At 54.7% G+C, this 24,220-nt stretch overlaps 1 protein-coding gene across 1 annotated transcript in view; it reads right to left on the bottom strand.

The window, feature by feature from the left end:
• The window catches only part of FOXK1 (forkhead box K1), a 65,788-nt gene extending 42,109 nt beyond the window's left edge, over window positions 1-23,679 (bottom strand). The window contains 1 exon segment of the mRNA XM_040634719.1: window positions 23,072-23,679. Coding sequence (XP_040490653.1) covers window positions 23,072-23,679 — 608 coding nt within the window.
• Window positions 23,680-24,220: the final 541 nt, after the last annotated feature.

Raw genomic sequence — 24,220 nt, 5'->3', positions numbered from 1 at the left:
AGGATGTTGAAACTGAAGACAGACGTGACCACTTTCAAGGTGAGAGAGTAAATTCGGACTTCACCAAGGGCAGTGGTTTGACTTCGTCAACTCTTAGCGCTCCTTCCCAGGAAGTACGCGAGGCACAGCAAGGGGGCTCGCCCTCCTGTCAGGAGCGCCCCTCCTCCTCGCTGGTCGATGGACAAACAGAAGCGAGCACAGGGCCTCCACTGTCTGCAGTGACTGTCCCGTAAGGTGGAAGGTGCCGGTAACGACTCGGAAGGAGTGCACGCGAGTCTTCAGAGGAGCGGGCCGCCCTCTGTCGGGATCACTCAAGTAGTGCCATCCGCAGAGTGGACACCGGTCACGGCGCTCATCACACCTCCATTTGGAGAGCGCACGTCTAGGGATGGGCGGCAGAGGAGAGGGTCTCCGGCGAGTGCGGCGAGCACATCCATCCGGCAGACATGGTGTGTGGACCTCATCTGCACTCCCCCACCGGCAGCATGAAAGGGCGAACGGACCCAGGAACTAGTAACAGGCGTGTAGGATTCGCCCTAGATATCAAGCACGTGGATGCCTAGTTTTGGCTGTCCTCGTAGGAAAGGACTCCCAAGGCACCCTAATGGCCCGCCATCCTCCATGCACGGCCCAGCTCCAGCCTTGCCCTCCTGCCTCTCTCCAAACGCACATCTTGTTTCCTGGCCTCGGGGTTGGCCACTGGCCGCTGCCCGACCCCGAGGCTCAGGTCACCTCAAGCCCAGCCCGGCTGCACTCAAGGCCAGCTCGCAGCTCCCACCTGCTCCTCCCCGAGGTCACGGCGCTCCTTCATCGACTGCACGTCTGAATGTTTACTTCCTGGTGGCCGTGCATGGGGGCTGGCTGTGTGAACCCGAGGAGGGTCTCCGTTCTCTACACCAGGTCCCTCCCTTGTGAAGCATGGTGGCACCTCGCCTGCCACACGGGATTGTGGGGAGAACGGTCGGTCGGCCTGGGTGATGTGCTCAGGCCACTGTATATGCCACGGGCCCATGATAAGCGCAGCTACTACCATCGTCACCACTGCTCCCCCACAGGCTTGTGGCCACCTCACTCCAATCCCCCCGCGGGCTCTGCTGATTCGTGTTCTTCATCGTGCCTCTTCGGAAAACCTCCAATGGCTCCCCACGGCCACAGAATTCAGCATGCCTTTCCACCCTCTCCACTTGCCAACACATCTGAGGTCCACTGAGAGCACCATGTCTTCCTTCACCCTAGGTCCCTCGTCCTCAACATCCAGCTCGAGTGACTGCTACCTGCTTTTCCAAAACCACCTCTTCCGCTGGGGCCACAGCGAAACAACCCTTCACAGCGGCCTGTGTGGCTGTGGGCACCCCCAGACCGGTTCTCTATAAGGCAATGTGAGTGCTGGGATGTCAACCATTTCTGGGCCAACACCTGGAAGCCGGGGATGCCTGCTCCCTGCAGTGCTCCCCCCCACCCCCCGCAGGGAAGGAGCTCTGCTCAGAGCCACAGGGGCCACCTGCTGCTCCCCTCTTCCAGCCGCTGAGCTGCCATCGTCAGCGGGGGTACCCGTACCACAGCCGGGCCTCGGACAGACGCCCCGCACAATGTTGCGCACGAGCACGTGGCCTTCGCGCCTGCGTTACCGGAGGCTGCCCTCTGCAAAAACTTCCTGCTGCAGGAACTAACTCACTGTCCTTGTGCTGCTGGAGGACACACGCCGGCACGCTGCTGCTGAACTGAACCACAGTAAACTTGGCCTCAGGCACAGCGCCATGAAGAAACACCTGCTTTCGTAGCAAAAGCAACGCTGACCAAGGGTCAGGGAGGAGGGATCCAGGCCCAGCTACGCCACCCACCAGGTTCTTGGTGCCCTTGGCTCTCGAGGTTCTCAAAAGCCCTTAGCAGCTCGGAGACCGTCTCAAGTCTGTGACCCGTGGCCCGGTGGCCCAAGCACCCGACGGCTGGGACAGCACCAAACAGGTGCTCCAGGGGCTACACTGATGGCCATACACCTCTGTACAGAGCAGGAAAGACACCAGAACGACAGGACAGTGACAAGAGCCAACGCCGTGGAGACCATGAAACAGGAGCTCTCCAGGACACGGAGCTGCGCGAACTCCACGCGGCCGAGGCCAGTGGCTCCACCTGAGCTCGGTTCCTATTACAAGTGGTCTCGACCTGCACACACCGCGGGGACAGGCTTGTGGATGCTGCCGGGCAGCCAGCCTTCTCTCTGGAGCGAGAGAAAGAAGTCCTGCTTAGCAGGAGCCACAGACCTGGTGTCCATATGACTTTTAAATTGAAGTATAAAACAGGTCTCTACATAAATCCCCAGTCCTCGTCCCTAATTCAACTGTCAATTAAAACACGGACTGAGGCCACTGCTTCTGAAGCTCAGGTGTGTGGGTTAAGCATGTGCAGAGCCCAAGGCAGGACACTCTTGTATCCAGGACTTTGCGAAGTTTCCGTCAGCCCAGAAAGGAAGCTGGGTCTGCCGGCTTTACAGAGGGGGACACTGAGGCTGGAGTGGGGGGGTGAGTCACTTGTCCCAGGCCATCAAGTTATCGAAACAGTCAATGACAGCCTCCATGTAAGCCCTGACCTTTTACCTCCTCAGGGGCAAACGCGAAGAAACCGAATTTTGCGAAAAATTTTGACACTGAAAACCACTGAGGCTTCTGATGAGTCACCAGACAATCTACTCTTCCAGGACCACTTCCTCCACCCCAACCCCCCGCCTGGTGTTCTCTCCTGCGGCAAAAGTGTCGTATCCACAGCGCCAGGCATGGCTCTGCGCGCTCCCCTGTGGGAGCCCACGCCAGCCTGTCCCGCTGCCGCCGAGCGGTGACAGACGCACGGGCAGCACCCGGCCACTGGAGCAAAAGCAATGCTGACCTGCCCAGAGGTCCAGAACAACGACGCAATCCGAATTTATCATCGCGTGAATGAAATTTCATGTGGCAAACTCAGTCCCTATTTTACCAAAGTTAAATTCTGAAATGTCACTTTCAAGGCCAGCCGACCACACGTGTCTGCCACAGAACTAAGCTCCGTGCCCACGGGCTGGGAAGACACGGTCCGTGTTCGCAGAGGACAGCCTGAGTCCTGGGGTGAGGTCTGCATCGGCAGACAGGGTCCGAGTGTGGGGGTGAAGCCCGCGGTGGCAGAGAGGGCTGCGCTCACCTGGTCGCCGGCCAGCGGTGCAAGTCACCGCGGCCCGCCCAGAGGTGGCCCAGGCCACCATGCACTCCCTCAGCCTGTGACTCAGCCACCAACAGTTGTTAGGTGCTTGTTAAGCGCCCGGCTCCTCACAGGCCCTGAGAAGAAAAATAAATGAGAGTCTGTCCTGGAAGACAGGGCTTGTGACCTAGTCAAGGAGGCAAGTAAACACAGCCACTTGAGAGCTGCTGCATTTGAGCCACGAGGAGGGTGAGGAGCTACAGTGAAGGGCCTCAGCCCAGCCTGGTCAACAAAACTGGGGGAGGAGAGGTGTGCGCGGCTGGGAGAGAAGGAGTGGAAATGGCATTTGAGGCCGTGAACAGCATGGAGGAGGCACTGGGGACGCGGGGACGAAGCTTGAGAGATCACAGCCACCCCGTGCTCATCCGGCTGCTTTCATGAGTAACGTTTCCCATGAGCCTCTTCCAGAGGTGGCCTCTGCCAGCCACCCCTACCTGCCAAACTCCACAAGAAGGGGAAGCCAGGAGGAGCGGGGGCCACCCCTGTGCGGCCGGCACCCACCGTCCGTGGACCCAGCCTGCTGTGGCTTCACCATAGAAACATTCACAGAATATTCTTTCCCGGGTCACACAAAAGAAGCTGAAGCTTATACCATCGGGGGCAAATTGCTACATTTTTATGACACCAGTTTATTATACTCTAGACACCCTTGTCCTCCTTCTGCCACATAAAATTCCATACTAACCCGAGAAACTTACTTTGGATGGTTTAAGGTCAAGTTAGATTTTAACCAATACCACCTTTACTAAGGGACTATAATCTTTTTCCGAGATCCAGCCAGATTTACCTCGGGCTAATCTCCCCCAAATTAGCAGCTGGTATCGCAGAAACCGCATCAAAGAGTCAGGAAGCACATCCGGCTTCCTCAGGGAGCCTGGGAGAATCGCTGGCAACCAGATGATGTTTACAAAGCAACAAGGCTCGTTGGACAGACCTCTCTGCCACCCTGACAGAGCCCAGAACAAAACACAGCCGAGCAGGATCAGCACCAAGCAGAACGTGGAAAGGCCTTTATTTGGCTCAAGACGCAGGCCCTTCAAAGAGCGCGTTCCTGCGGGCCTGACATCCGCCTGGCCCCAGAGAGGAAACGCCCCGTCCTTCCAAACTCATCCCGACCAGGACCCGCGCCGGACAGTCTCCTCCTCCGCGTTTACTCAGAACTGGGAGAATGTGTGAAAATCTGAGATCGATGGCCAAATACGCGTTCACACACGAAGTCAGGACCACGTAGCGCTCGGGGCCGTACAAACGGGAAAGACAGAGGGACCAGCGAGCCCTTCTGAGACAGACGGGAGTGGGAAGGGAGCAGGGAATGCGCCACGGACGCCATGAAGCCTCCCGCCTGCTCGCGCAGACCCCAGGTCCCCGAGCGTATTTAGTGCCCTGCAGAAGCAACGATCCATCTGGGGAAAGTGGGTCATAGAGCAGATTAATCCCGCTGAAGACTCAGGCAGGGAGAGGCCTGGTTTCGGAGGGTCTATTGAACTAGTTTAATTGTTATGTAAATCCGCGTCCATGGATCCCCAGTGGCCTATTCATCAGCACGGTTTGCTCTGAAATAAAAACTGAGCAGACCCTCTTTCCTCGCCCCTCTCCCAGCTCAGCCGCCCCCGGGGCCTACATCTCCAGGCTCTTTTCTTCTCTGCGTCTTTGTGGCACCCGCCTACACCGGGTCAGCATGCTTGATACGCAGATGGGCACTCCTGGCACCACGGGAAATGGGGAGAAGGGAAAAGGATCTTTCCCTCCCCACCGGCCGCCAGGCCTGCCACAGCATCCCGTCCCTTCTGGGGCGAAGGCAGGAGCCTCTGAGGTTGTAGTTGGAGTTTTCACAAAGAAAGCGCAATGGAGTTTGGTCAGGGTGTAAAGTAGCCGAGTTATTTCTGGGGGAGAGTTCTTCACGAACTGCAGTGTTATTTGTTCACTTTCAACAAATTTATCTGAAGACCCTGCAAATCAAAAGTGCTAAAGGAAAGTGGCAAGTCTCTGTAGACTCTGGAGAGTGAGCTGCCTGGGTAGGCAAAGAAAGGACCAACCCTGTCCCTGGGTCCAAAGGGGACTCGGCTGGCATTTAGAGCGGAGGACACAGTCCCTCACTCACCCCCCAAACACGGCTGTCCTGTGAGAGGTGGGTAACCCGGCGCACCGGGACCTCTTCTAAGTTTTCCCACTCTGAAAACAATCCAGAAAAAACTAGCAATCACATTTTGCCTTTGGTTACCAGGAGCATTATCTGGTGCTGTCTGCCGTGGACGGGTGGAGAGGTTCCTTCCTGATAAGGGGGAATCACAGAAAGCAGAGCCAGGGGCCAGGAGCTGCCTGCGGGGCCTCCGCCAGCCCGGGGCCTCCCTCCCGCTGAAACCGAAGCGCAAGGCCATGGGGCCGGTGGGGCAGAGGCAGACTCCAGCTTAGGGGCGCAGAGCGGCCCTAACCTCCTCATTTAAACAGACATTAACATAAAAAAAGGCATCTTACAGACCGACCAGAGGGACTCGAATCACCAGCAGTTGTGAAATTACAAATATGCAGCCTCAGCACAGTGCCTTCCTTTAAAAAGGAAGCAGACACGAGGAAAAGACACGGCGTGGTGTTAGCGGGCGTCTCGGTGGCGAGCAGCTGGACGTGGCTTCTCTCCTTCCCACATTTCCGTGTTTTCCAAATTTTCTATAAGCACGGGCCACAGCTACAAAACCGAAGAGTATGAAGCAGTAAAGGAAACTCAGAGCACAGAAGCTAATGAGCACTGTTTGGGGCTTTCTTTTAAAAACTGGCCCCTTCAAAAAGAAACGACACCAAATATTTTTGACTTTCAAGAATTACAGAATGCAGGTTTATAAAATAAACTCCCAAATAAACTTTAGAACTAAAGACTTTGAACTTTCTGCTAATTACCATGTCAGCAGTTGGGAATCTTCTGGAAAAAAATCATTTTGGATAGATGAATTCTCTGAAGAGGTAACTGTCTGCTCCTAGAGGAAGTTACTGACTGAAATTTTCAACCACTTTTTAAGTTACCTTGTTAAAACACATCTTAACCTCCCTGGCCTTGTCGGTGACCGTGAACAAAATGAGATTACCATTTTGAAAACTAAGAGACGAAGCAGAGTTATTATAAAACGCTGACAAAATTACTGATGAGAAAAAGCAAATATGAATGTGTGCATCAGATCTCCACGTGTCGGCATTACAGGTCAGTCCCTCAGAGGTTAGAGGCCGTCAGAAGACAAGAAACTCCGAGGATTAACTATCCCCAAACACGGGCTCAACGTGTCCCTGGGGTTCCCCGTGCTTGCGGATGATGCACGAAAGCAGTGCCGGAACCGCACGGCCCCGAGACGCCGACCAGACGTGCGCAGCGAGGAGGGGACTGTTCAAACCACCACGTCACCTCGGGGTCAACGATGGCGGGGAGGGGACACCCACCATCTCCTCTGCCACCACACTGGGCAGGGAAGAAGCCCAGATAAACCTTACAGGTCACAGCAGAAACACTTCCGCGCGTGGTTCTCCCCCTCCCGGGCCTTCTAGATTAACAGGGCAGGAAGGGGGGAGGGGAGGAGGGGAGTATGTCATCTAAAAAATACACAGGTACAAACACCACCGATACCTTGAAGAAACGCAAAGTGTGCGAGGAGCGAGAGCCCCAGCTGGGCCCTGAGGAAGTGACGCTGGGATGACCGCATGGAACAAGGTGGACGGTGCTCCAGGCAGGGGACAGCGAGGGCTGAGGAAGAGCTGGTGCGAGAGCAGGGGGCAACAGGGGCAGCAGTGACAGCGGGGCCCGGGCCGCCGAGGAGCTGCGGGCCTACGTGAACACGTATGTTACAGACGCGCAGCGTGTGGAAATGACAGACACAGAACGGGGCGCGGGAGGAGGCCAATCCAGAGATGGAGAGCGGGCGGGGAGGGCTGGGGCTGCGGAGGGAGTGTCGAAGGGGGCCAGAGCTGCGGGGGGCAAACGGCTTCTGGGCCTGGGGGAGGCAGGTGCACTGCCCCACCTCTCGTGGCGGGAAGGGACGGGGCAACTTCCTCACAGGGCAGATTTGGTGGCTCGGTCTGTGCTCCTCCCCCCGCCCCTGCTCAGTTCAAACTGCCCAGCGGGGACCCACCTCAAATCTCACTGGCATTTAAAAAAACAAATCAAAACCAATCTACTTAAGAAAAATTAAATTCATTGGACTGACACAAGTTCATAAATCAAAGTAAATATTAGGGAGAATCTTACAGGCAAGGCCAACACATAAAACAGGCAAAAGAGAAGCTGTTCTGCCCTCCCCCAGGGGAAGCTGGAGGGCTCCTGGGGACAGTCCGACACCCTGGCCTGGAGAGTGAAGTGGACGTCTGTCTTGTGTGTCAGAGGGGCGCACCCCTCCAGCCACAGGCACTTGGCCTTGAAAAGGAGGGGGCAGGGCTTGAGCAGCCACCCGCCCAGGGCATACCTGCAGGAGCCCACGGGGCCCTGGGCACCTGAGGATGCAGATGGGGACAGCCCCGCCCTCCTTCCCTGCTGCCCCACGTTCTGCGCGATTCCCCAGACATGCCGGTCGGGCTCCACCCTACCTGCTGCTCCCTGTCATTGGCCTGCCTGCAGTCACCCTCGGAGGGCCCCAGAGTGACACCCTCTGTGTGGCTCCAGCCTTCACATCCTGTCGTCCCAGTGGCCTGGTTGTGTGTCTCTCTCGGTACGGTGACCAGGGCCAAGGACAGCCCTGGCACACGCGGGGCTCCCAGCAGCTTGGAGATACAGTCTTTGGGCTCCATTTGGCAGTGGCGGGGTGAGCCAGAGCCCAAGTCTCCTGGGTGCGAGTGGGGTCGGCAAGGAGATGTTCGGCGTGGCTGAGCTTGCCTTGTGTCCTTGGGGCCCACGGGCAAGGGAAACAAGCATGCATGTCCTCCCCAGCATCAGTCTCAGGGGGGCCTGGCCTTCCACAGGCCTGGCAAGCGGCACAAACTGCAGACCAGGGCGTGAGCGGGAGACGGGCAAATGCTGGCCCCCGACGCGAGCTTTTCTGTGGCACGTGGAGGACTCCACTGCAGTCTGCTCTCGGCTCATCAATCTCCAATCGGGGCCCCCGTGACTCACACAGGACTCAGGGGTCCTCCGAGCCAAGACGCTTTCTGCGCTACCACCAAGGCTCCAAGGGCAGGGTCTGGAGCCCACACCGCTCGCCGTCGGAGGAATTTATCCCATGGTATTTTAGGAAGCAAGCAGCAGCCAATTTCCCAAACACACGCATGGATGCTCTCAAAACGGCAATGAGCACACACACACCTTTCCCTACGCCGTTAGGTTTTCTGTCCTCAGGGCCGAGCAGGGCTCCGCTCACAGGCATAAGCTCCGGGACTGTCGCCTGCTGCTTCCCCCGATGAAACCATCGCCCTCATCTACCGTTCTGCAGTCGCAGCGTCTGGAAAGATGAGCTGCAGACGTCTCCAGAGTCCGGAAGGGCCTTCCTGCCGTCAGGGCAGCATTCTGAATCTCAGGGAGCGCCAGCCCCGGCCCAGAGCTCCCCTCAGCGCATATGCTTCATACGGAAGCTTCAGTTTCACACAGAATGAAACAATCGTTCTTAATGCTGCTCTGTCCCCAACGCTCAGGTGAACAAAATCCACCCTCGTCTCACGGGCGCCATAAATCTTACGCACGTTTTCTTCCCTGCTGCACCATGACTCAGGCACGGCTGGAAAACCCTGTGAGAGGTGAGGACCCCAGGCCCGGGAGAGGGGGCATCTCTCGTGGGCTCTGAGCAGTTGTCCATCCACCCACCCACCCACCCACACACACACACCCACACACACCCACCCCTCCCTCACGCCCTCAGAGCCAGCCCATCAACCCAGCCCTGCACACTCTCCTGACCTCTCCCCATGGCCATGGCCAGCACTCTGGTCCCCCCCCACCCCCGGTACCTGAGTGTGGCCCCCACGGGGGCCCCACTGGGCATATCACTCCTCTCCTTCGAACCTTCCAGGGGGACCCTGAGGTCCCCTCAATTTCTGGATTCCTCTATCAGAGCAACTCCCCCCCCACACACAGCTTCTGCACCTGCAGGCCCCACTCCCGGGGAAGTCCCTGTCCTTGATGCTTCCAATCGGAAGCCCCTGCTTGTAGTTTAGATCTTAAAATATCGCTTCCCCAGAAAGGTCCTCCCACCCACCTGTCGAACACACCCTCTGATTTCCTCACTGCGCCTCCTGAAACGAGAGCACACACTGGCTCTCTGTGATTATGAAGTCTCCCTCCTGATTCACAGAGGCGAAGATAGGGTCTATCCTGCTCCCTCTGCTTTTCCAGCCCCCCAGCACCAAACACACAGGGAGAGTCCACTTGCCAATGAACGTAAAATCGGAGGCCTCAGGGACCACTGGGCGTGGGAGTGTGTGTGGGGGGGGCTGAGAGTGATCTTCCCAACGCCATTCGGGTGCAATATGGAGATGCTGTGGGGGGCACAGAGCGAGGCTCAGGGGAGCCTGGGGATGGGACAAGAACCCAGAGCGCCCTTGGACCAGGTGGGAGCAAAGCAGGCAGAGGTGAAGCTGAGACACGGAGGGGCTCCTGGCAGGCCGGTGCATGAGCTGGAGGGGCTGAAAGGGAGCCAGCCCGCTCAGAGCCGAGAGAAGCAGGGAGTGGTAGGAGGCAGGCTGCAGAGCCAGGAGGCACGATGGTCCAAGCACCAGGGCTGTGAAGAAACAGGTGCAGGTCTATGTCTGATGGTGTCACCTATGACGCAGTCTTTTGAAGTGGAAAATACACACAGTATAAAGAGAAAACTTACAACGGCGTTTATGTAAATTAACGCCCCCACCCCCAACCACTAAAACAGAGGACCGTCTCTGCGCAGGGGGACCGTGAGACAGAACAGGAGCTCTGTGCCTCTGGAAAAGGGACAGAGACATGGTGGCAAAGGTAACTCGTCGTGATGTTTGTCTGCTGAAAACACATGACAAGACGTGAACGAGTACGTCAGTTCTTTGTGGGTCCCAAGCACACGCTAAATTATCTTCTGTACTTGTCTATATTTTTATTTTTTATTTATTTATTTTTTAAAGATTTTGTTTATTTATTCGACAGAGATAGAGACAGCCAGTGAGAGAGGGAACACAAGCAGGGGGAGTGGGAGAGGAAGAAGCAGGCTCATAGCGGAGGAGCCTGATGTGGGGCTCGATCCCAGAACGCCGGGATCACGCCCTGAGCCGAAGGCAGACGCCTAACCGCTGTGCCACCCAGGCGCCCCACTTGTCTGTATTTTTAAACGCCTGGACATACGTACAAATTACTGAAGCAGATCTGGCTTCCATCCCCAACTGCGCACTGCTCCTCTGTGCACTGCAGCAGGGGTGAGCTGGCTGATGGGAGGCTGGCCTCCCTCTCAGTGTCCAGCCCCAGTGCGAGTGGGCTCTGAGCCCCACGAAGGTGATTCAAACGATTGAAGGGAAAAGCTGAGTTCGTCTTTTCAAATCCCCACCCCCTGGGCAAGCAGCTCAGAGAAACACTGACTATTCCGCTCTGATCGTGCCCCCTTAGGAGCCCCGAGGGACCCTGGCCTGCCCAAGCCCGTTCTTCAGCCATCGCAGGATGACGGCCACTCTCGGCTACGCCCTGTCAGTGACTGGCACCTCTGCTGGAAGTGGAGGGCCAGGCTACTCCACTGGGACCGGCTCCAGACCCTGCAACAGCTTCCTTGCCACTTCCGACACCCAGATGCGTCAGAGAGTAAAGCAGTCCCCCCCCCCCCACGGTCAGATGACGGCAGTGATGGTGATGACGTGGACCTGTGGCGGGTGCACCTGTGCGCCAGACACCGAGGTCGGCACTCTGGCATGTCACCTTTGGGTCTCATAAATACCCAGCAAGTCGGCAGTGTGCCCATTTTACAGAAGAGGAAAGAGGAGCTTGAGGTCAGCACCTGCCCAAGGGCACCCAGCTGAGGAGTGATGACTTAGGCCTTTTATTTTTTTAATTTAATTTTTAAAAATAATTTATTTATTTTAGAGGGAGTGTGAGCGCGAGTGGGAGGAGGGACAGAGGGAGAGAAGGAACCTAAAGCAGGCTTCCCGCTGAGCACAGACCAAATATAGGGCTCAGTCCCAGGAACCTGAAATCGTGACCTGAGCTGAAATCAACAGTCAGATGTTTAACCGACTGAGCCACCCAGGCGCCCCAGACACACACCTATTAATCGCTAAGCTTCTATCACCTCTGATCATGTCTTTTGCCACGTTGTTTCTGCATTCAGACCTCTCCTGTTTGCGTCTTTATTCATTCCTCCACCAACTTATAAGGTGCCAACTACGTGCCCAGCCTGGGGTCACTGGGTGGTGCTGGGGTTACGGCAATAAGCAAGGCACGGTCCTGCCCCCGACACCACAGCGTGTCAGATAAACAGACCACCAACCCTACAGTAACAGTGGGATGGTGAGACCGGGGGCGCTGGGGGTGTGCGGCCCACAGGACTCACCCTGGTGAGGCACCAGGAAGACTGCCCAAGAAAGTGGCTTCTGAGCAGCGAAGCTACATTTACTCTGAAACGTAAGCCTTCCTTGGGCTGCAAACAAGAATGGAGCCCACCATCATGGTATTCATTCTGCTATCTGGAGGTTCTAGCAAATTCAACAAGACAACAAAAAGAAATGAGATAAAAAAAAAAAAAAAAAAGAGAGATCGGGGACGCCTGGGTGGCTCAGTCGGTTGGGCGTCCGCCTTCCACTCAGGTCATGATCCTGGGGTCTTGGGATCAAGTCCCACATCGGGCTCCCTGCTCAGCAAGGAGCCTGCTTCTCCCTCTGCCTGCTGCTCCCCCTGCTTGTACTCTCTCTTTCTCTGATGAATACATAAATAAAATTTTTTTTTGAAAAAGCGGAAGAAAAAGACAAAATAGTCATCATTTGCGGATGAAAGTCTGACCTAGAAAATGCATGCAAAAAGTCAATTTAAAAACAGTTAGGAGAAATGGTAACTGTGACTGGATACAAAATAAACGTTTTATTCCAGCACTGAATGGCAAAAATTACTTATTAACTACAGAAAGAAAAACAGTAACTCTCGGGTGGAGAAGCCCCGTCAATACCTACGCCAAGTGATGGGTATGAACTTCACCAGGAAGGGGAGAGCCAGACCCGGGAGGTGCCCTGAGAGGGGTGAGGTCCTCCCGCCCACATTCCAGCCCGGGATCCCCACCCGGAATCTCACCATCTCATCAGGACTCCGTCTAATCAGACAAATCTAATTTGAGAGGCATCTGATAAAATGGCTGTCCTGTTCTGTTGTTTTTTTTTTTTAAATGTCAAGGTCAATACAAAGAAAGGCCAAGGAGCTGTCCCAAAATAAGGAGACCAGAGGGGCTCCACGCTGGACAGGATGCTGGACGCTGCCAGGACGCTCCCAGGGCAGCTGACAGCGCTGGTCCCCGGGCTGTGGGTTAGAGAGCAACACCAGAGTGAGGTCTGGTTTCCTGAACTTGGTAACCAGGCTGGGTTATCCTTATTTTAAGGAAACATTCACTGCAGTACTAAGGAAAAAGGGGGCACTGCACATTTAACTGACTCTTAATAGCACATACACACACGGGGAAATACTAACGCAAATATGGCAGAATGTTAAAAATTGGTGAATTGGGGCCGAGGACAGGAGTTATTTGAACTAGTCTGAACGAGTCTTGCAACTTTTCTGGAAGCTTGAAATGTTATCAAAGTGTAAAATTTAAAAACTAAATTAGTATTATAAAGCCCAGACCAGCAAAAAGAAAAGAAACACACACACACAGCCCACCTTTCCTACATGGAAACACTAACCCTTTAAAAAATAATAACGGAAAAAAGATCTCATTCATACTGACCATCCCCAAGACAAATATATGAAACACCTAGAATTAAACATAACATATTAAGACACGTGGGAGCTCCATATAAAGAAAGCCAGTGATACAAAGGTGGGGATCAAGCTCAGTAAATGTATCACTGACGTGGAGGAAGGTGTATGACCTAGGGCAGGGGTGTGTGCGCTGTTTCCATAAAGGGCCAGACACCAAATATTTTAGGTTTTCAGGCCACACCATCTCTGTCTCAACTAAGCAGCCAGAGAGACCATGTAAACCAGTGGGCGTGGCCGTGGCCGTGTTCCCATAAAACTTTATTTATAAAAACAAGAGTCTGGTGGGGCGTGGCCGGATCTAATTGTGCTGAGACCGGCTAACTCTCTCCAGAGCGCTTCCTCTTCTTCCTGGACACATGGCCCTCCTTTGGAGCGGCCCTGCCCTGAGCTCTGATCACTGGCACACAAGCAGAAGTGGGACCCGCACCTTCCAGGCCGGGCCCGTCAGCCTTCCTCCACACGACGAGCTACCAACGGTGGGGTCACCAGACGGTGCCAGCCTGGGTCCCTGACTCACCATCCGAAGGATGCGTTTTCTGACCACTGATCAGAAACACTGATTCCGGACCTCCCGTGACCAGATGTTGGCACCGATCTATTACAATAAGCAGCAAACACAGACGATTGGGCATATAAGTCAACATCCACTCAACAAACGCTCAGTGCCCTCCAGGTGCCAAGCACTCTGCCGGCACCGGGAACACAACACTGTGTGGACAGCTCGGCCCTGCTCTCGTGGGACCTGCAGCTCCCTGCAGGGGGGGATGTGACCCACCGTCACACCACAGAATGACCGGGCACGCTGACAAGCGCCACCCAGTATGAGCAGGTGTCCGTGCAGACACCACACAGGACAGGCAGACACACAACACGCACGCGCCTGCTCCTAAAGGAATCTTTAAAAGCTGTGAGTACGCGGTACTCCTATTACGGAACTGGACTCAGAAGCAACCCATCGGTAACTAATATACACATTAAGTCCGGGGCTAGAAAGGGCCACTGAGTTTTAAAAAAATTTCTCCCTGCAGCAGCCAATGCGTCTCTTCTCTTTATTACCCACAAGAATCATCTCTTGGGTCCCCTACTTCTTTCCTGGGGCTTCAAGAACTAGGGTGATAAAGGGGAGAATGGAAACCGTCCATGCTCGCTTATCTGCAGTCCGGAGTAGTAGAAACTGAAGAGAATGACCAACCTATTCAGACAGAAGACATTTCAACAAGCATCTTTCCAGAGGGCAAGGCCGGCTGCTTCCTCGCCTCACACCATGGAACCGCAGGGGGTCTGCCTGAGCCCCAGCCCCAGGCCGGACCTGTCCGTCTTCCTCACCTCGAAGCATAAGGCAGAGAGTAACACTTGGGCCTCGGAGGTGAGTGGGGTAAACCGAGGCAGCGGCCACAGCCAGGTGCTGGGGATCCAGACTTGCAACGTCTGTGAGCCCATCAGCTCATGTTATTTAAACTTAAATGAACTTTCAGACTAAAAATTAAAAATCGAGTTCTTAGCCGCATTTGCAACGCTCAGCAGCCACACACGACTAGCGCCCCCGTCCTGGACGGCGCAGCCAAAGAACATGTGTGCGACTGCAGAAAGTTCTCGACTCTCCACGAGATCTCCCGTGGGCTAACTCAAGGGTTAGTAGGTGCCGAAAATCCGTTCATACTCCCATTTGCAGAGAAAAATACAATTGCTAAGAAAGCCAGATATTCGGTAGCCTTCTTGCACGCTAGGCGCCGGGGCAGGGCTACAGACGTTCCTAGTGAATAGGGAACCCAACCAAAGGGGGGCGGATCTTCTTCAGGGAAAGATGTTTTCCTCAAGCTGTGATGAGTCACTGTTCCCAGATTCAGAGAGTACCTGCCAAGCTGACCGGGTATATTTATGTCCCCAAGGGTGTAGGTACAGGAATACAAACCTCTCCTGTTCATGTAACATCACAGCCTGCAACTTGTCTGCTCTGCCCTCAGATTCCACGTTCCCGTTCTTTCTAATCAGCTTTGAAGGGTCACTGGGTGCACAAGCCAGTTCTCACTGACTGTGCTGCAGCCATAGCTTCGTGGTAGCATACAGAAGGATCCCAAATTTCACCAGTAAACTGCAGCCAAATCATGTGACAGGAGGGAGTTTTCCTGGGAAGGTTGTCGGTGGACAACTGGTCCGGTTGCTGCCCGTGCGTGTGCACGAGCTCCCTGAGTCACACGCGGCTCACCCGTCCCGGGCGCGAGCAGGCCTCTAGCGGGCGTCTTCCCGAGCAGCTCGCTACGCCACTCATTGCCACGGACGCCCCGCATCACGTCCACGTAACCCACCTTACATGAGGACTTGGCACAAAACCCCAAATATGAAAGTTCTGAAACCCAGAAGATCTGTGCAAGGGAGCAGTGCGAATGTGTGGGAAGGGCCGGGGAGGAGTCGGAACATACTTGCTGTTTCTACTGTCCATTTGGAAAAACAGTAAGTACTTTGTGTTCTTTTGATACAAATCACAAAAAGCAAAGCTGCTTTAGACTAGACGAAGACCAGTTTTATCCTCTGTAATACTGGTTTACCATGAGGAGGGAAGAGAGAGACATCCACTGAGGAAAACAGGAGACTGCGGAGGGAGGGAATGTTTATGTTTACCAAAGTGGCAGAGTTTTTGAGAAGTGTGCTCAGAAGGGTTTCAAAAGAAATCCCAAACAGGGACTATTTCCATAAAAACATGTCTACTTTGTCACTGACACCCCTTGAGGACTCTCGAAGTTCTGGCCCAGCTCCTTGTCTGTGCCTGCTCCTGGGGACCCCACTCCCGGGGCCGAAGGGAAACAGCGAGGCTGTGACCTGGGAGCCAGCGAGGAGGAGGGATGGGGGTGGCTCTGCCCTACCTGCTCACAGGAAAATAGCAGAAAGTACTACAGGCCGGACAGCCCCATCCAAAGTCATTATGCACTCACCGCACATACGAAAAAAAAAAAACAAAAAACTAAATTGTAAGCCGAATTATGTTATGAGGTACTAATAAGGCCAATGACTACATCATATGACTTTTTAAATTTCTACAAAAATATACTGTCGTTTCAACTTCTAAAGCAAATTTCAAAATTAAACTATATCAAAATGCCTGATCCTTTCAAAGATCTCTGTTTTCAAAAACATGATTTGTTGAGTTCGAGGGGGATCAAATTTACCAACTCAAAGATAAAATATGCTTTTGTTTATATAATAAGACATACTGATGTTAGAAGATCTGCATAATTCAATCAATATTTCCCCCAATAATCAATGTATGAGGTCACAAACCCACGCATGGGTAATAAAAGATTTATTCAGAATGCAAGACACAGTAATGGATTTTAACCAAACAGAACAAAAAGTCCACTGATGACATTTTCAGGTCCCACACCTCAAGTGACTTTTAAGAAACCACTGCCTGTCCAGTGTTGGTGAGGCATCAAGGAATGGCACCCACCATCACCTGAAAGGCCACTAAAGTAGCCCTCCCTCTCCCAGCCCCGTAGCTACGCGAGGCTGGACCTTGACCCCGTGCTTAGCCGAAAACTATCACCGCAGATGAAAGGCACAGGCAGCCATGAGAGTCCAGCTGTTCTCTGCAAGCCAGACACGAAAGACGGACAAAAAACAAATACCCTCTTCTAAGTTTCTTTGTTTGGGGAAATATGGCGATTTCATCACAAACAATTACTCCTGAGATATGTCACTACTGCTATTTTTGAATGGGTTCATAAGTACGTGTATTTTAACTGCTGGGTTCTAACGTCTACCGCGGCGAGTGCGACAGACAAACCCCACGTGAACAGAAGCTCTCTGGGGTCCCCAGTAACTGGTGTGAAAGGGCTCTCGGGCCCAACGCCTCGAGTCTTGCTGAAACAGACAAAGGCAGGGGGTGGCTGGAGGGAAGAGGTGGCGGGCCACCGTTAGCACTGTGGGGAGCTGGGCCGAGGGGCAGGGCCGGGCCCCGCGGGCTCGGGGCAGCGGCTGTGGCTTCCAGCAGCAAGGCGACGCAGTCCGAGCCCCGCTCTGCACACACGTGTGCTGAAGGACAAGCGCCCCAGACGAGCTTGTGCCTTTCTGGGCATGGTTAAACATGTCACCGATGACTAAGGGGGAAAAGTTTCTTCTCCATCAAACCACATCTACAACACCCATCCCTTTTCCGTGTGCCTCCCGGAAAGTATTCGCAGGAGCGAAGCCACACATTTCAATCAGCTCATGATTTAGTGCCGGAACTGTTATGTCCAAGGACAGGGAACCCGCACTAACTCCTCTCATCCTGCTGTCGGCCTCCCAAAAGCTGCCGGCGGGCCCTAGGGGCAGAGGCCAGCCACACCTGCAGCGCCCTCACAGCCTCTGTCCGGGCTCCCGGGCAGCTCGCGGCACGCCCTCGTGGCTTCCCTTTACACGGTCACAAAATACGTTTACACCCAGGGATTCCATTTTCTGTCCTTTTAATCCACCAGGAACCTTTTACCAGAAAACCGGAAACTTGAAAGAAGTGATAGCGGTACTGAACGTTAACCACGAAACCTCCTAGCGAGTCACAGTGCAAGGGCCTACTTCCAGGAAATCAAAGTAAAAGCATTTCTATAATCCTCTCATTTTAATATGAAATGCTTTAAATGTAGGGTAATTATGGAGATGAGGCACTGCTGTAATTTGAGTTGTCACTAATTTACCAAGTTTATCCCCTGACATTCACAAGATGCAAAAACAGCAAATAGTAAATTACTGTATCTCCAAATCAAAAGCTTTCGTTCCATCTCAGCACATAATTTTAAACAGAGCTGTCTTTTTCTAAAGCATGAACAGTGAGCATCATTAAAACTCGATCCACCGTCTTCCTTTATCCACAACAAAGACTCTCCTAAACTTACTATAAAACCAATTCAGCACATACGTCATGATAAATAACATCCTTCTCATGGACTGATTTCTAAAATGCCATATACGTTTTCCCATAAGGGTGATAAGCCCAAGAACCTCAGCATGAACTAAATGCTGGAAAGGGACCCATGTTTTCATCAACAAAGATTCAACGTCCTAGTTTCCCATTCGCTACACTCCCATAAACCTTTTGAAAGTAAGCGTTTCAGAAGACGACAGAGTAACTTTGGACGAATGTATGTGACCCACAATAACCGTCAACGAGCAAGAAAACCAGGATATTTAGGGAAAATGCACATTCCGGGTTTGGCCACGCTCTCCAGACACGACGCAGCTGAACCCACCGCTTCCTTTCCTTCGCCTGAGCGGCTCCTGCTCCCAGGGTCCCAGCCTCTTCACGCGCATTTCTCATTTCTCCAGCTTGCAGGTCCAAATGGGCACCAGACCAGAATGCTTCTTCCTCAGAGGCTCTTCCGGCTACTGCTCTTCTCTCCAGCCCAGGGCCGCCCAGGCCAGGTCCCCTGGCAGGCGGGCTCCAGCCCAGCCCAGTGCCCCCCACCCCGCCACCGTGCACACGGGGCCAGCACAGCCCCCCTTCTAGGCCACTGGAAGCAGGCTGAGCTGACACCCTCTCTGGTCCCCAGTGCAAACCCCCCACGGCGCGCAGGCCCACTCCTGGGCCGACCGGCCACAACCCAGTGACGGCTGCCCAGATGCTGCTGTCTTCACCAAGTCTGGGGCCATTTCCAAATAATTTCAAAATGACTTCAATCTGATAACTACTTGCGTGACGGTTAGTAACTAATTCCACACTTTTCAGGTGACCAGTTGGGAGAGCACTGGGAAACGGTACAAAACAAACACGTATGTAGTAAAACGCTGTGGGGTCACAGTTAGTCACTTTCCATCACGGTCCACACGCGGAAGCCGGGATCCCTGCCACGGCCACTCTCCACATGTCCTTCAGAGGGTGGAGTGTGGCCCTTCAGAGGCCAAGATGAACGGCCACGGGACAGGCAGTAATCACCTGACAGACCCGGGCAAGGACCGTCAAAAGGTGCTAAGGGAGACAGACAGACATCTCTGCTTCCTGACAGACACATGCTCTAGCGCCTTTGAGGCAGTTTCTGGCAAAAAAAACCCCACATCAAACCTGAGTCTGATCAAATATCTAGGTCCCACAACCAATTCACAATAAGTGGACACCCTGGGAATCCAATCCGTAAGCACAGAGGATGGAGACTATACTGGACAGGTAACCTGTCTCTTCATCGAGGAAAAAAAAGAGACAGATGGAGCCTACAGATGACAAGAGACGTAAGTGACACCAACCAATCACGCTGTCTGCACCTGATTTAGTTCCTGACCCAAGTAAACACGCCGTAAGAAAAGACCTTCGTGAGACAGCAAGGGAAATGCAAACACTGACTGCAGATTTGATGACGGTAAGAAATTATGATCAACTTTGAGGATGTGATCATGACATTGTGGTTAGGTTTCTTAAAAAAAGGATCTTCATCTTTTACTGAAGTGTTTACACGCAGAATGACATGACATCTGTGATCTACTTCCAGGTCACTGGGGGCTGGAGGAAAGATGAGTGGGGACAGAGGTAAAGCAAGCTAGGTCCCAACACGCTAGCCATCGATGCCAGGGACAGCTACGTGCAAGTTCACTGCTCTATTTTTATGTTTGAAATTTTCTGTAACAGAAAGTGTTAAAAAAGAAAAAAAGAGCCACGCTCATCACAGAAAGTCTGGGAAACACAGAAAAGTAAAAAGAAAAGAAAGAATCCCATGACCTTACCACTCACAGAGGCTACCGCAAACAGAAGTCTTGTCTTTACTGTAATCAATCAAGCAGTCCATGTTTATTACAAATGTGTTTAAAAAAAAAAAAACACCCAGAAAAAAAGATGGAAGAGCAAGTGAGGGGCTGTGTAAGGGCCTGTTTCTGTGTAGTTCACACATAACACATAACATGTCCATCAAATTCCAAATTTGATGGTATAAAGAACTACAGACACAAACACGAGCCACACCCGCCCGTAAAACCGGAGAGGGCGGTCCACATGTCCCAGGGCAAAGCTGACTCGCCACCTCAGAAAACCACGTGAAACCGATGACATTGCTTTCCCTGCGGAAGCTGCAAATTCATTCAGTTACTCATATGTTCATTCAACAAGCACAACTCAGTTGTGCACCCCCTGCCAGCCGGTTGCTGCCCTGTGTCTCCAGTGAAAGAGAACTATTCTCGGCCCAGCCCTCAGGGAGCTCATGGGCTGGCAGAAATGCCAGACTCGCGGCCCAGGAGGCTTTGCAGAGCCAAGTGAGGCAAGGGCTGAGTTATAACTAACGTGCACTTCCTTCCCTGGGAGCGTCCAGGGGACTCAGCACAGTGCGACCATACGGTCGGAGAGCAAGATCAGCTCTGAATGTGTCACGAGGAATTGTCTTCCCGTCAATAATTCAAAAATATTGAAGTTTTAGGAAGATATACTTGTAGTAATAAATGGGGATAAATTCTGGTATTCCTCTTACGCACACACTTTCTTGAGTAGGGAAGGAGGAGGGAGGAACGGCACAGTGGGAGCTGTCCCACATACTGGGAGTGGTGCGTGCCATGTCTCCCAGTACGGATGTCACCCATCGGGAAACGGCGCACATATCACCACAATGCAAAAAAAAAGCTCCAAGGCTTAAGCACCTCACTCCACTAAGTGCAAGCAGAGCCAAGTCCACGAAATGCCCAGTACAATAAGAATTTTAAATTTACGGTAAAGAAATCCATAGCTTCAAATATTAATAGCAAAACCACATACCAACGCCTGAGAGGAAACGGGCAGTAATTACTGCCTTTCTTTCAAAGTCAGTAATGAATTTCCCACTTTGGAGTGACAAAAATGTACACATTCAACTTCCTTGCACTGAATTCATTAAAATTTCCTGATTGCTTTCCACCTGATAGGCCAAAGACAGCCCTGACCTAGCGCTAAAAAGAAGTTTACAACATCCCATTCCATATATGGGACTACTCAGGTTTACGCTCTGTAAAACAGAAAAAAACGTAAACCAGCTCAAACCACTAAATGTGTTAGTCAACAGGCTTTGCCAGTATTCAGAAGCAAACAGGGGAAGGGAGACACAGACCCCCCCCCCCGTTTCTCCTTCTGCCCGTGTGCTCTGTTCTCATGAATTTTACATCACTGTCTACGTGGAGACTGCTCAGAGAAGGCAAACACAGGCACAGTGGCGCAAAGAGCACGGTCAGAGAGCGGGCAAGTGCTCGGGCTGTCGGCCACAGCACAGCGCTCGGCGACGTGCCCACCCAGACGGCAAGCCCCTTGAACACGAGCCTGCCAGGGCCGCCCACAGCCACAACACGTTATAAACGGCGGACCCGGTACTGGCCTATTCAGCGGACGATGTGAGGCCTCGGCGGGCCGGCATTCCTTCCCTGCGTTAGAGAAGCTACTCTGTGCTCCGGGGTCAGTCCGCGAGGCCCCGGTCAGGAGCGCACCCACTCAACGGCTGGGCAGGGAGCTCCGAAAATCCACTGAGTCATGTGAAGGGGCATTAGCAGAACAGGCCTCTAAGAGCCCGGGGGCAGGGAGGGGACGAAGCTGTTTGGCTTGTCACTTTCTCACGAGAGCGGAGTGACTGGCCCTGAAACGTATTTCACGGCCTCGAACAGAGACTGAGCAGGTTACGGAAAACAGAACAAAGTAGTAATGCAAGTCGGACAGAATAACTTTGTTTCTTACCGACCCCAATTTTACCGAAACGCATACCTTTCACGTTTGTAAAATAAAGGTATGCTCTCCCTCTCACACCCTAAGCGGGATTGAGTCACTGTTGGTGTTGCACGGGAAAACCATTCGATACAATATTTACAACCAAACAACACACCAAGACCCTAGGGAGGGGAGAAGTTTACTGAAACAAGCTTCGGGCGCTGGGAATCACCCCAGCAAAAATCCCCGGGACTCTCTCATAAAAGAATAATGCGACCGTCAGAGACAAGTCTGGAACAGGAAACCCATTGGAGAAATATAAACACTAGTGAGGGGTTAAAGGCACTTACTACACAGAAACAGAAAGTGCCCAACAAGGAAGCAGGGTAGTTAAATAGGCTTTCTCCTGATCAATAGATCTTGAGAAAGCAAGGATCATAGGGGCACAGACCATGGGGGAGAAAAGTGGACAGAGGAACCAGAACACAAGGGAACGTGAGTGAATGTCCCTAAAAGCACCCACAGGGCATCCGTGGCCCAGCCAGCCCTAGGGCTGCCTTCTCCCTGCCCTGGCCCCCATGCCCTTCTGAATCCCCTTCCCGCCCAGGAATCCCAGCTGTGGTAGGAAGGCCTGACTGCTGGGTACCACTGTCCTGTCCCAGGAGCTTCGTTTTCAGGGGCACTAACCAGAGAGCACTTCCTGTCCTGGCCCACTGCCCACGGGATGGGAACGTCCCTTCCGGGCCCAAGTCACTGCCATTGAGACCTGGCCCCTACTGCGGGGAGTTGGGGGCACACCTCCCAGGCTAAAACCACCTGATGCTATCGTTCTCAGGAGTGTGTGCAGGGGCGACCCTGGGATTCAGACCAGGCGGGTAGTGGGGAGACCCTCGGGACCCAGGCTGGGCGAGGATCAGGGGGGTCCTCCGATCCAGGCCTGGCAGGGGCAAAGGCGACCCTTACGGTTCAGGCCAGGCGGGGCCGGGGAAACCCTCGGAGCCCAAGGCCCGGGCAGGGTGGAGGTCGGGAGAGGACCCGGTGTCCAGGTAGAGCACAGATCGGAGTGGCTGGGTCGGAGGCCGTCCCTAAGGCCCAGGTTGGGCGGGGTCGGAGGCGTCTCCGGTGTCGGGCAGGGCGGGGTCGAGCCAGGGGTTGGGGTGACCCCAGGGTCTAAGTCAGGCTAGGGATCCGGGGGGGTGGTCGGCCCCGGGCCAGGGTGACCTCCGGATCCAGGCCGGACCAAAGGCCGAGAATGACCCCGAGTCGGAGTCGGACCGAGGATCCGGGTGACCCCGGTGTCCAGGCCGAGCCGGGGGACCGGAGGTGGCCCCGGATCCAGGCCGGGCGAGGGCCGTGGCACTTACTGTTTGGGCAGCTGCAGGGCGGGCGCGCCGCGCCGCTGGAAGGCCCCGTCCACGAAGACGCCGTTCTTGCCGAGACAGCGCAGGTAGAAGTGCGGCTCCTGGAAGGTGAGCTGCAGGTGGCGCCGCGAGATGAAGCTCGACAGGCCCATACTCAGGTCCACCGAGCCCTGCGACGAGTTGCGGCCGATGGTGACGCTGGGCTGCCGCATGAGGAACTCGAACTCGCGGCCCTCGAGGCGCGCCAGCGCGGGCCCGGGGCTCCGGCGCACCGAGGCGGCCGCCGCGGCCACCAGGGCCTCGCCCGCCGCGGCCCCCGCGCAAGCCTAGCTCGCCGCCGCCGCGCGCCGCGCCGCTCGCGATCTCGCCCCCAGCGCCCGCGGCCCCGCGATCGCGCCCGGCAGCGGCGGCGGCGGCGGTGGCGGCGGCGGCGGCGGCGGGGGCTGGGCGGGCGGCGGCGTCGACGGGGCGGCGAGCCCGGGCGCGGGGGGGCCGGCGGCGGCGGGGAAGGCGGCGGCGGCGGCGGCGGCGGCGCACAGCACGGGGCTGCAGGGCGCCGAGCGCAGCGCCAGCAGGGCGCGGGCCCCGCTGTCCTCGCCGACTTCGGCCATGTTCGCGCAGCTCCGAGCGGCCTCCGGCGGCGGCGCGGCGGCGGGGGGCGGGGCTCCGCGGGGCGCGGGCGGGCGCGGCATCCCGGACCGGATCGCGGCGGAGCGGAGCCGGAGGCCGAGCGCGCGCGCGCCCCGCCCGCCGGCACTCCCGGGGCGGGCCGGGGAGGTGTCCACAACGGCGGTGCGCTGCCCTTCCCCCCCACCGCCCCCAGCTCCTGCCGCGTCCTGGAGGGGCCGGGGAGGAGAACCCCTGAAAGTCTCACTGGGGAGTTTTTGCTCCCGGGTCCCTGGGGACAGGGACAAGTGACCTCAGCAGTCTCCGGGGCCCTAGTCGCTCCCTCCGCCCCCCTAAACTGAGATCACACTCGAGCACCCGAATGAAGGGTTTTCGAACTGTAACTGGTTTGCCTAAAGATGCTTGCGATCCCTGATGCAACCGCGTGCCTTTTTGGAGTCATTTATTCACTCAACAGCCAGCTCAAATACCCCGGGACCCACTCTGGGCACCAGCCTTAAGGGCTGCAGACACCTCCTTGCCCTT

Source organism: Ursus maritimus, unplaced genomic scaffold, assembly GCF_017311325.1.
Source record: "Ursus maritimus isolate PB19 unplaced genomic scaffold, ASM1731132v1 scaffold_2, whole genome shotgun sequence".
Classification (NCBI taxonomy): domain Eukaryota; kingdom Metazoa; phylum Chordata; class Mammalia; order Carnivora; family Ursidae; genus Ursus; species Ursus maritimus.
The sequence above is the reverse complement of the archived record's forward strand: the minus strand, read 5'-3'. Positions and strand labels throughout refer to the sequence as shown.